Source organism: Gymnoscopelus microlampas (genome assembly GCF_963454915.1).
Source record: "Gymnoscopelus microlampas genome assembly, chromosome: 15".
Taxonomy (NCBI): Eukaryota; Metazoa; Chordata; class Actinopteri; order Myctophiformes; family Myctophidae; genus Gymnoscopelus; species Gymnoscopelus microlampas.
In genome coordinates, this window is record NC_139952.1 from 30,807,765 (window position 1) to 30,821,308 (window position 13,544).

Here is a 13,544-nt window from a genome sequence, read left to right on the forward strand (position 1 = left end):
CGTGCGTGCGTGCGTGCGTGTGTGTGTGTGTGAGAGAGAGAGAGAGAGAGGGAGAGGCGGAGAGAGAGGGTCTTAGCAGCAGCATCTGTGTGGGAGGAGAACAGAACAGAAGGATGCTGTAGGTTTACAGGACAACGGACTGAAAAGCCATCTCTACTGAAGCCCTGACGCTCTGAGTCTGGATGTGAATTAATATCACATTAAAAGCACAGCAAGCAGCGGCGGGATGAAGAGGAGGGATTTGGCCAAGCGGGTAAGAAAGAACACATTATATTGTACTTTAAATAAATCACGCAAATTCCTTCTTTTTTGATATAGCTAAACCGGGACCGGCGGCGGATTCCTGTTAAACCGCAGGACTGTTTGTTAGTCAACAATCACCACCGACCCACACACACACACACACACACACACACACACACACACACACACACACACACACACACACACACACACACACACACACACACACAGACAGACAGATACGCAACACAACAGACACACGATACCGACCGACTGCTCCTACAGAGTCTGAGCCTCATCAGTGATGCTTAGGTTAGGCCTAATAGTAACCTAGTCAAGTATGCTATATAATGGTGCTGTTAGTGTTATAGAATAGTTTACAGTATATAGTATAGAGCAGTTGATATTCACCTATTACCCTACTGCTTGTTTTCTATCCTACCAGCACCTAAGTAGCCTACTTTTGATTTTCTCAGACCACTATTACTGTTTTTTATTCCACCAGGACCTCTAATACTGCTGGTTTTCTATCCTACCAGGACCTCTAATACTGCTGGACAGGACCTGTAGTTCAGTTTTCTATCCTACCTGGACTTCTACTGATTGTTTTCTATCCAACTTCACTGCTTAGAAAGCTAGAATTAAACAAAAATAATTGATGCTCCTGAATTTCAATAGCTCATTGTCAGTATATTTTTTGTTTTACGTTTACTAAAGTATTTTTTTGTAAAACACATAGCTGTTTTGCAAGGTGCTATGAAAATAGAGAACCCACTCTTCTGCTTCAAATTTAATTTCAGTTTGCTTTATTGTGATTTGAACTTCTAAATCATTAGACAATCACTGAAAAGGTCAGTTGAAAAATGTATCAGTTAAATTCAAAAGTATGATAGACAGCCATAGTGATAGAATAATCTGTTTTGTGTTTGTTCTGGACAACATGTCCTAGTTATTTTTTTTTATATAAGATGTAGATGTTTAATCTGTTCTCACGCGTGCATGCCCCAGAAGAACGGAGCACGCCACTCACCACACTAAACCTGTAATTATCATTTTAGAGAGAGAGAGAGAGAGAGAGAGAACTGTTCTACAATCTCTGAATGCTACAGACCAGTTGTTCCCAAACATTCTCATGTCTAGGACCCCTAAATTATCTATTTTGGCCTCGGACTCCCATCTGAAAATATTTTGTGCCAGGACCCCCATACAAGATATGTGTTAAATTTAGTGTTCTCCATATTTTTGACATTTCTTTTCAATATATATAATTAAAAAAAAGAAAAACATTTAAAAATGTTTTTAAATTGACATTGCAGATCGGCTATTTCCAATAAACAGATTTGTATGCTTTATTTGCTAATTTAGTTGGGAATCCCCCTCAAGGTCCCCTGGGGGCCCCCTTTGAACGGTATTGGACCAATCACAACGCAGAGTTCAGAATCATCTTTATTGTCACATCACAGGTTTACTAGTGTGAATAAGTGGGGGAAATTTGTTTTTGCGCGAGCTCCATCATTTTTGTTGCGTTGACGAAAATGTATTTTAAAATATATCATTAAAAAAATATTTCTGCTAAGCAGCAAAATGCTTAGGCTAATTTGATTTACAGTAGAACTTACTGTATTTACGTCACTGCACAGGCGAAACGGAAGTCGAGAGAGAGGCGGGACGTCCGCTTTGTTTTCTTTGCATTTTTAGTGCTTCCGTTGGAAATGGTGTGCGCCATCTGACTCCAACAGACCGCCTCGAGAGACTAGCCTTTGATCAAATTCCACCACAACAAAGGGAGAGAACAAAGATGATATAAATCTCTCTCTCTCTCTCTCTCTCTCTCTCTCTCTATTGGGACGATCTCGCCATATAGTTTTATATATTTTTGCTGTTGGGTGGAAACCTTGTATCGTATGTCCAGATTCCAGAGATGTTGCTTTTCAGAAAATGGAACAAAAATAATCAGAAATAGTGAAAATAGCTGATCTACAATCTCACAACGTGTCCACTGTTTTCGCTTGCTACCACAAATTATTTCATGGTAGCAAAATTATTTAAATTATTTTAATTATTGTATTAAATGACAAAAAAAAATAAAAAAAAATGGAAATATGGATATATGAGGTTTCTGCCTGACAACAACGATATTAACAATTAACGATGTTAGATAATGTTATTATTATGTGTAAATAATCGGTGTGACTGTCTGTGTCTGTCCATCCATGCAGGTTCCAGGTGACAGCGTCCACCTGTCTGTCCATCATCAGACAGATAGGTCGGGCTGGCTGAGGAAGTTCTGTGGTCGTGGCATCTTCAGAGAGCTGTGGAGAAACAGATACGTCTCTCTGAGAGGAGAGAACCTGCTCCTCTCTGATAAGGAGGTCAGAACCTACAGTATACCTGTCTGTCTGTCTGTCTATTTACCTGTCTGTCTATTTGCCTGTCTGTCTGTCTGTCTGTCTGTCTGTCTGTCTGTCTGTCTGTCACAACCTCCTCTATCAGTGCAGTATCGATTGACTCTTGAGGTGTGTGTGTGTGTGTGTGTGTGTGCTGCGTGTTGCGTGTGTGTGTGTATTTGTGTCTGTGCGTGCGTGCGTATGTGCGTGCGTGTGAGAGACAGACAGGACTCGGAGGTCAGGGTGCAGTCAGGCATCCTGGAAAAAATGCTTTGATGTTTAAACTGTCCTCAAACTTTAATCAGCTGCTGCTGCACACTGGCTGCGGATGAGCAGTGTGTGTGCATTCGTGCGCACTGTGTGTGTGAGTTAGGGAATCAAACAGCTCGTTTGTTGCAGCTGAGCCTCACCCTGCTGCTGGGAGGTCATAAACACAAACATGAACACGCATACACATGTAATGCCCGGGATTTGAACCCGAGTCTCCCGTGTAGAAAGTCAACATCTTAATCATTAAGCCAAAGGAAACTCTCTATAGCTTGGGGGAGATATTAGACTTTTAGGGCATCAGGCTGAGGTTGTGAGCCACTCTGCTACACTCACCCTCCTTTTGACCTCCTCCCACGGGGGAACCTAATCCAGGTGACGGCGACAGTCTAACGCCCAGGATTGGAACCACTGTCTCCCGCGCGGAAAGTCAACTTCTTAACCGTTAAGCCAAAGGGACTTCACTATTGCTCGGGGTAGATATTAGAGTTTCAGGCCATCAGGCTGAGGTTGTGAGCCACACAAATGCATTCAACATAAAAATGTAGGAGGGGAGGGTGTTCATCTGTGATGGATTAAGTGTCCAAATGGTCAAACAAACGTTCTCCAATTTGACTGTAATATACATTAGATGTGAAGAGAAGAACACAGAAGTAAAGGTCCAACTCTAATTTGACTTCTAGTCTCTTTTGGAGTGGTGTTCCAGTATCATTCCAACATGGGACAAGACCATAATTAAATGAGTCTTACATTTTAAAGAAGTTGTTCACTCAAAAGATTACTTATTTTCTATCACCATGAAGCATCGTTTTTGACACATTCTTGAGCCAATAATTCGATGACCAGCAGAGTCCCTGGCAGGAGACTCAATTGAGTCTCCATACTGACCAGGCACCCTGTCATCAAATTATTGGTTCAGGAATGCGACAAAAACAAAATTGTTGTAATTTATAGAAAATAAGTAATATTTTGGGTGAACTCCTTTAGCCACTTGAACCCTAGAATCCATATTCTGGATTTCCAGTGCAGAGATTTAGTGTACAGGGAAACAATTGTAGAGGCAAAATAATTGCTGATACATGGTCAAAAAAGTCAAATAATGGCCCATATAAACTGACATATTCGTTTGCCTCTGCATGGCTGAGACCATGGAGCAGGAGCTACAAGACTGTAGCGCACTGCGTGCCACATACAGCACGCTAAGAAAATCTCCTGGAAAAAATCATCTTGCAGAAGAACTGATCTATGGTGAACTGCCTCCTCAGGGTTAATAATTGATGGCTAACAGGCTGTTCTATATGCTGCAGAGTCACATACTGTACACCAATACATACTGTGTGTATGTTTCTGCATGTTGACCTAGAACACATTTCTTTTTTTTACATTGGCCTCAGGGAGGTAGAGTGTGAGTGACTGTGTGTGTGTGTGTGTGTGTGTGTGTGTGTGTGTCCTTGTGAGCTGTGTGAGTAAGAATAATGTGCATATATGGGTGAGTTGCATTTGTGCACGCAGTCATGAGGTTGTGTGTTTGTGTGCGTGTGTTTATGCATCTCAGCTTGTTCACAAAACAATAACTCCCGCACGCACATGCACGCACTCTCTCACACACACACACACACACACACACACACACATGATGGATTTGAACACATTAGACTGATGTAACTTCAGCTGATAATATGAAATCCTACTGCATCACTCTGTGTGTGTGTGTGTGTGTGTGTGTGTGTGTGTGTGTGTGTGTGTGTGTGTGTGTGTGTGTGTGCGTGTGCGTGTGCGTGTTCAAGGTATTATGACATCACCTTGCATGTACCTCAGTATGTCAGTATACTGACATGCTATTGGCTTAGACAGCCTGGGGGAATGCACATCGATGTTGAGGAGGTGCTGACCACGGAGGATACACAGCTATTTAAAAAAGGAGGTCACGCAGCTCGTAGCCACGAAGCAAAAACGTTTTTGTTTTAAAGGGATATAACCCACGTTTCAACAACAATAGTCTTCCTCAGGGTTTTGACAAAACTGAGTACACTGTTCATTTTGTTGACTAAAACTATGACGAACACAGCTAAGTATAAATCACGTATTGCAACAGCATCACGGCTCACCAAAATATGTAGATTTAGTCAACTAAAACCTTATGATATTTAGTCAACTAAAACTAAATGGAATGTTATTCAAAAGACTATGACTAAAACTAAGTCATCACATTTATTAGGGGATGAGCCAATCTCCAAGAGGCGTGTCTTCAATCTGCACATCATGGACTTTAGATCAGCCGTATCAAGGTCACACGGAAGTCAGTGGACTAACATCATTAGTGTGTGCATGTGTGCGTGCATGTGTGCGCGCTTGCATGCGCGAGTGCATGTGTGTGTTTATCTGCTGGTGTCTGTAATGATTTTCTTTAGCTCAATAACAGCCACACACACACACACACACATACACACACACACACAACAAAAGAGCAGTGGGGTCAGTTTTTAGAGCTGTTGATTAGAATTGATCTGACTGCAAATGAGATGAAGGGAGGGTGGTGTGTGTGTGTGTGTGTGTGTGTGTGTGTGTGTGTGTGTGTGTGTGTGTGTGTGTGTGTGTGTGTGTGTGTGTGTGTGTGTGTGTGTGTGTGTGTGAGAGAGTGCATGCATGCGTGCGTGCAGACTTGTATTGACTTTAAGTTTTCAAGTCTGTCTGTCTGCTGATGTCTCATCATACTAACATAATCATATCTGCACTAGTCCATACCTAGGTATGTGCACAGCGTACCCAAACTCAGTGCAGACTTGAGACCATAGCTGGTATTACAGAAGTGGTTCGCAAACATTTTCATGTTCAAATTGAGATTGTATTTGGCCGTGGACCCCCATCTGAAATCATTTAGTCAAATGTGTCTATTATTCCAAATGTCACAATTCTTTGAAGCTTTTCCAAAATGTTTAAAAAAAAATAGCAGATCTCCAAGCTCACTGTGCAAGCTTGTAGATCAACTATTTTCAAATAGCCAAAGTATAGGGTTAAATACAGGGTTAAAGTGGTTAAACTGTTCCTCATTTTGCTAGGGACCCCCAGACCCCACTTTGACTGCGTGAAATCAGAAATCAGCTTCAATCAATTTTAAGATTTACCAACCCACTGACTGATGATAGAAATGCACGAGAACGGCCATGTAACTGAGTAAAAGTCCCCATATGCGTATTGGTCACTATTGTAACACACTGTGCTACTGTGACACAATTGAAGAGATCGTTTTGTAATTAAAGCTTCTGTGCTTTATTGACCACACACATGCACATTAGTGCACCAAGTCTATTGGCTACATAACCTTTTGCTGGGACCGCTGCTTGCTATGCGTTTAAATCAAAGCCCTTTATAACTTTGCACGGCTGAGCCAGCTCTCTCTGGGTGCCGGCCTTCTCTCTGGTGTTTGCTTGTCTAGCTTTTGGGGCGGCCATAGCTGAAGGGGTAGAGAGGCCCCCTGAGAAACAGCAGATCCCAGGTTCGAGCCCCGGCTAAGTGTCGAGGAGTCCTTGAGCAATACTCTTCAACCCTAACTGCTCCCCACCCCCGAGCGCTCAACATGACCAGGTCTTTTTGTGTGTGTGCGTGCACGTTTTCAGGTTAAAGATGACCGCAGGTTTCAGGAGGTGTTCAGTCTGAGTGAATACGAGCGTTCAGAGGAACTCAGGAAGACCAACAGACGAAGTAAAAAGAACCACAGCAGGTTCACACTGCTGAAAGAACCAGGAAGTGTTGTGAGTTCTACTTGCTTACCCATCTATAGACAGGTAGATTCTACAGCATTTGTCTTTGTATGATGATGATTTCTCTCTGTTTCTCAGGTTCCTAACCTGGTCTTCCTGGCTGTGAGTCCAGAGGAGAAGGAGTTGTGGGTAAATGCGCTCAATTCAGCCATTGTTAGAGCCAAGAACCATGTTCTGGACGAGGTAGGAACACACACATACGGTTTTGCATACGTTTGTGGACATTGCAATGACTTACATTAATTCATCCCCTAACCCCAATCCCACGCTGTCTGTCTGTCTGTCTGTCTGTCTGTCTGTCTGTCTGTCTGTCTGTCTGTCTGTCTATCTGTCTATCTGTCTCTCTGTCTCTCTGTGTATCTAGGTGACAGTAGAAGAAGACAGTGTGTTGGTTCATCCAACCAGAGACAGAGTTCGGATCCCCCAAATCAGAAGACTTCCTACCAGAGGACACCTACTGGCTGTGGTACACACACACACACACACACACACACACACACACACACACACACACACACACACACACACACACACACACACACACACACACACACACACACACACACACACACACACACACACACACACACACACACGTGTCATGTTCAACTGATCCATTGCGTGAGGGGCTCCAAATAAGCCAACTCTACAAGCTGTCATGGCATTGCGATGCGTTGTAAGCTTGTAGATCTTTTATTTTTGACGAGCAACGCCTTGAACTTGTACGGAATGTTTTCAACACGGTGAATTTGGTGTCAGCTTGGCTATTCCGATGTTGCCTTTTATGGTGTTAAATGGGGTGCGGAACAATTCAAATGAGGCATACATGAACGTGCATTTGATTTACGAACAGATGTGATTTATCATCTGATACACCTGTTATCTGTACAAATCAAGGCTTTACACAACCTTTAGTGCAGGGGTCTTCAACAGGGGGTCCGGGACCCCTAGGGGGTTCTCAGAGTTACTACAGGGCGTCCGCCAAATCTTTGTGTGATAGGATTTTTTTGTTTACCTTGAACCCTAGCATCCCCTTTCTGAGGAGAACTTTAGCCAAAAATAGCCAATCTACAAGCTCACAACGCCTCGCAGATCGGCTATTTTTGGCAAAGAGGTGTTTGGTGTAGAGGGAAAAAAGAGCAGACCAAGTAAACAAAAAAAGTTGAACCTAAATCACAGTGTTATACAATATAGGAGGGGTCCCTGCTTCATCTCTCTCTCAGCTTGGGGGTCCTTGGCCTGAAAACGTTGAAGACCCCTGCTTTAGTGAATCCCACGCTGGTCTTTACTTAGTCACAACATTATACTAAAATATAGTAGAAACAGCTTTGTGAATGAGGCCCAATATCTCTCTCTCTGTCTGCAGGCATCCAGTTCGTCCACCGGTATGTTGACCCTCGACCTGGTCGCCGAGGAAGACAACGACCTCGGGGAGGATGGGAAGCATGAAGCGTCATGGGAGAACCGCTTCCGGGTCGACCTGGAGGAGGGGGGTCGGGGCGGCGGAGTCTGGGGGGGTTACTACGGAGACGTAGGGGTCATAGGTCGTCGGCGGGCGGGTACCGATGTGTCTAAGCTCCGCGTGACCTCCGGCAGAGAGGTCAGGGTGAAGACGAGCAGTCTGCCCAGGGGCAGTGAGAGGTCGTGGGGTCCCAAACACCCGGCGGGGTCCCCTCATCTGCACAGGGCCCAGCACATACACCAGGGACAGGTATTATCATTTATTATTAGTATTATTGTTATTGTTATTGTTATTTCAGTACGTCTGCTTTCGACTTTGAAGGGTAACCCAGAATCATCCATAACCTCAAATCTTCCAGAACCAGTGAAGTTTTGTGTTGTTGTTTTTTGTTAGTTAGGTACACAACCCTGGCGTTCTGGTTTACACAACCAGAACCACCCCTGAAGGGGGAGGTACAGTACATCATTTAAAGAAAAGGAATAAAAAAGTTAAGATAGCCGATCTACAAGCTCACAAACCATCGCAACGTGCCTCCTCTCTACTTTTTTTTACATTTTTTTTGCCAGAACTCAGGTTCAGTACCAATTCTTGAGCAGGGCCCAAATTAGGTTCTGCGAACATTATCTGAAACCAAGCCGTAGTGTATGGACACAAATGCAGTTCACTTAGTTCTTCTTGTATAGAAATAGGCATTAGATGTTCACCTGTCAGAAATGGCGGTGGTAGGAGAAACACTATTATGCCTGAAGCCCAGCTCACTCTACGGGAGTTTTAAAATCTGGTTGCATCACACTCTGTCTACAGGATAATCTTATAAGATTCTCTTCTCTATAATTGTAAAAACGCTTACACTGTAATATTTAAAAACAATTATGGGGCATCACACAGTACAATACGGGATTTTATTATGGTTATCGTGCCTGGCTGAGCAACACAGGACCTCATATACATGATCTCATCTCACGTGATCACGCGTGGAAGCAGATTGGACAATGGATCCGGTTGAACTTGTGGTGGCAAACTCCATGGTTGTGATATGTCTGGGAAGACACGTTATATAGGCAGTCGTGTTCTTGCCAAATGCCACCTGCCACAAGCCTCAGCTGTCCAACTCACCAGTCACCACAGTTCAAAGGTGCAATCTTAAGCCTCCTGAATAAGATTGGATCTTCAACGAACTTCGAGCGGTCGTCATGTCAAAAGTCTTCTCATCCATTGAACATCTGTCTCCTTGTAGTTGTTTCTCTCTGTCATGCGTCACTCCCACTGTCTCACTCGGACAGTAGTGATGTAATCAGACAGATGCATATCAAACATATCAACATCGAAGCGGCCCTGAATATCTGTGAGCAAATCTACAGCTACAGCATAATCTTGCCGGATAATCGCTCCTGATGAGGGTCAAACCGGGAGCAATCGGGGAGGTTTTGGGTCAGGGAGATTTGGGGCATTCAGCGGCATTCCCAACCCAAAATCTTCCCAATTATCCCGTAGAGGTTGAATGAAGCTGTCTATACCAGTGGTTCTCAACCTTTTTTGAGCTATAGTCTGGACCACTGTGTCTGGCCGGGAAGACGCTTTCTCGCTACTGGTAACCATGTAATCCAGTACAGCCAGTTCATGGTCGGGCCGTCTGCGACTAAACCGGCAACCCCCTTGAGCTTCAGTTCTTGGGGAGGGTGATCAGGCACCCTGCGGGACGAAAAGCAATACCCGACAAAGCAACATCCTTGTTGATGTTGACCCTGAGCTGCAGTCAGATGGTATCTCCGCCGTCTGGATCTCTCTTCCTGCCGTGGATCAAGATACCTGAAGACCAAGATGGTGGATCGGATGTCGCGCTCCAACTCCACCTTAAACCTCACGCGAATGGCTTCTCCTCTCTTCTTTCTCTCTCTTTTACTCTAGCTTTCCTATCTCTCCTCTCCCAAAAGCCCAGCGGCGATGGACGACAGGCGACGGGAGCAGGGGCAGGTGAGCCCTGGGAGCTCCTAGCACTGGGATCCACACGCTGGCGGCAGACGCGTGATGATCGCTGGGACGATGAAAATGGTGGCGACATCGCCCTTCGGTAGCTGCGTCTGTGTCAGGGCAGGGCTTTTTAGCCATAGTGCTGCCCTCTCCAATTCCGTCTGTGTGCCTGCCCTAGGCAGGCACACAGACGGAGAGATCAACCCAGCTAGCTCAAGAGGAGAGGAAATGAATCAGATGAGGAGAACGGATCCTCGTTTTCGAGGCTGCCAAGATGATGAGTAGCCTACTGAATATTTTGAACAATTCTCAAGGACCACACACACACTCAAAGTGTGACATGTTGTGAGCTTGTAGATCAGCATTTTTATGGTGCACGACACCGTCACGCAATGTACAGTATATTAAGCCTGTAACGGTCAATATTTCATTTTAAGCGTTTCTTCCCACACAATGCCTATTCGTTCAAACGTTTTCTTAAATTAGATGGACTTGATGAAATATTCGTTTTCATACATTTAACAAAAATACAATACATTTTACATTTTAAAACATTTTACTATGGACCACCTGTAATTATGCCATGAACCAGTGGTTGAGAAACAGTGATGTATACCATGGTGTGTTGTCCTCAGGGTCAGCCCAGAACTCCTCAGCCAGGGAAGAGAGTCAGTGTTCAGGGCAGAAGTCGATGTTCCTCCATGGATGGAGTTCTTTCCTGCAGGTAAGAAATAAAACAAAACACTGCTGCTTAGTGATGCGCATATTCTGCATTATTCTCCTAGTCAATCCCAGTCAACTGGTGAAATGGTTATTAGTATCTATCTTAATAATAACAATATATAAATAGCATATATAAATACAATCCTCCAGACCAGTACGTTCAGCCCAGCGACGCTGTCCCACTGAGGAGCAGGCTGGAGGTCAGCAGTCTGAAGGTCAGCCTGCTGGTCAGCTACACAACCTCATCGCTCAGAAAATGCAGAGAGCTCAAGAACTGCTGGAGGAGATGAGACTACAGGTATGGTTAGCTAAGTGGTTATATATTGTTGCTGGTGGACAGAAACCTTGTATGTCCGTATTTCAACTTTGTACTTATTTTTCTACACAGTGTTGTGCAATAGTGAAAATACCCATTGTACTATCAGCAATTTTTTTTTTTTAAGTGCAAGTGAAGCTTGCGAGTAAATAATAACTACATTCGACCCACTGGAACACAGGATATTTTTTCCATTCCCTTAAAGTTTACGGTTTAGGACATACAAGGTTTCCACCCGTCAGCAACAATTGGATGGATGGATGGATGGAGGGTTGGTGAATTCATTGATTCATTCTTTGATTGGTGACCAGGGTGTATTAATTTGAACACAATATTTAAAACCAAACAACTCCTGTTGTGGGTGGAACAGCAGTACAGACAGGTATGGGACCGCTGCAACATCATGTTTTCTCACATCAAACACAGGAGCTCCAGAAGGCTGAGAGAGGAAGAGGAGGGGAGCGTCCCTATCCAAGAGGAGTGGACTCCCCGCGTCTCCATCACCTCCGTGGGTCTGACTCCTCTCACTCCAGGTAGAAACACAACACTGCTTCTCATCTCAGTGTATCTGTACATGTCATTTAGTGTCCGGGTAGCTCAGTCGGTAGAGCACTCGCCTTCGGTTCTGGGTTCTGGGTTTGATTCCAGACACCGACAACTCCACGTATGAGCCTTGGGTAACTACTAAGTTGTGTGGTAAGTACTGTGAGCTGATCGTAGGTGATGTGCTCCACCTCAGAAATCCATCTCCCAGGGGTCTTAACGCATTGAAAAGGGAATAGTCACCCTCATTCTCGGCTGATACCGATCTGAAAATCTGAATACCGTTAATCAGAAGCACTTGTTTTGGTCAGTTAAGTTTACACATTCCTAACATAAATATGGAAGACAATACTGACATTTTCTTATGTGACAACTGTAACAACTTAAAGTGATGTCTTGCCTATATTGCCTATTGGCAGCTTGCGTTACACTGCTATTGGTGACTTATCTTTGTTGCATTTGTTGCACTGAATGGAGACCTTCTGTGAAGAGTAACATAGCATGAAAACAAGCATTTCATTTTCCCCAAATGAAGTACCAGGACTATTTGTTTCCTCCATAGAACAAGTGAATGGAATCAACATTTTTGGTTACTCAATCACAGCACACAAGCAACAGATAAAGACGATGGACAATGTTTGACTTCTGTCTGGGTAGTGGTACAACCCAAGGTTCTACCAATGCTCATCATTACTTTAAGCTAAAGTAAGCTAAAACAAATATTGTCTGTCCTCAGGTCACCTGGCTCTCCTAGAAGCAGGAGCAGCGAGTCTCCACGTCTACGAGGAAAAGACTCCCCTCGACAACGAGGACGAGAATCTCCTCGCTCCAGGGCCAAGAAGAACCGTTCCAAAGGCAACGAGTCGCAGAAGTCAATGGAGTCTCCTCGTGTCCTGAGAGTTACAGCTTCCCCTCGCTCGACCTGTGCCAAGAGCACCGCCCCGCTCGGCGATCTGGAGCAACAGATGGACTCCTCTCCTCCGCCTGACCGGCTAGATGGCGACTCGCCTAAAGTGTCCAAGTCCTACGAGTCGTGTCAGAAAGCGGCGGCTTCCCCTTGTGGGAGCAGCGACTCGGAGTCTCCTCCCCTCCTGCAGAGGAGCTTTCAGGAGTCGCGGAGTCGTAAAAACTTTCCCAGTCTCTCCAAGTCGTTCGACTTGCCCCATCCCGGGAGCCCTGCGTCTCCTCTCTCCAAGACCTCCCTGAAGGATCTCCTCAGACAGAGGAGCTTCGACTCGTCGTCCCCACGCTCCACGCCTCCGCCGCCCTCCTCCTCCCGGCCCTGCCAGCTTTCCGAGGAGGACTCCGAGGTGGAGAGGAGGCGGGCAGAGGCGGAGCACCTCCTAGAGGAGGCGGTGATGTCGTGGCGGGAGGCGCAGGAGGTTCTCCAGGAGGTGAGGGACCTGCAGAGCCGGACACTGAGGCGACAGCGTCGGCAAACCTACGACAAGACGACGACGTCGCCAACGACCCCGCCATCAATGGAGACAGACAACGGCTTACCCATGGCCAACGCGGGAGGAGCGGAGGGAGAGGAGGAGGAGGAGGAAGAGGAGGACCCGTCCATTTTGCTAACATCACCGGAAGACGACCAATCAGAGATGGCATGATTAGCATTCTTTTCCAAGACAGATTATTGAATTTTGTTGATACGGGTTTTAAGTATACAATGTTAAGGCTCATGAAGTTTTCCTGTGGCAGAAGTTTTTTAAGCTGACATTTTTTCAGCGTACAACGTTTTCCAAATGTATGTTTTTTTTTTCAATTGTTTTTTTAAACGTAAATTTTTTAAGTATACTTTACCCTCAGGCTGTGATGATAAAATGTGACAACTTGAGAACGTTTGTCTCAATGTTGTCTTTAAAGGCTCT

General features: G+C 44.9%; 1 protein-coding gene across 1 annotated transcript; it reads left to right on the forward strand.

The window, feature by feature from the left end:
- Nucleotides 1–226: 226 nt before the first annotated feature.
- Nucleotides 227–13,283, forward strand: LOC311061730 (uncharacterized protein; the record flags this gene model as incomplete). The annotated part of the gene is made up of 11 exons (XM_084080419.1): nucleotides 227–253; nucleotides 2,463–2,615; nucleotides 6,515–6,649; nucleotides 6,737–6,841; nucleotides 7,023–7,124; nucleotides 8,025–8,369; nucleotides 10,029–10,094; nucleotides 10,727–10,815; nucleotides 10,965–11,112; nucleotides 11,557–11,663; nucleotides 12,410–13,283. 11 exons carry the CDS (start codon nucleotides 227–229, stop codon nucleotides 13,281–13,283), a joined length of 2,151 nt encoding a protein of 716 aa, XP_083936545.1.
- Nucleotides 13,284–13,544: the final 261 nt, after the last annotated feature.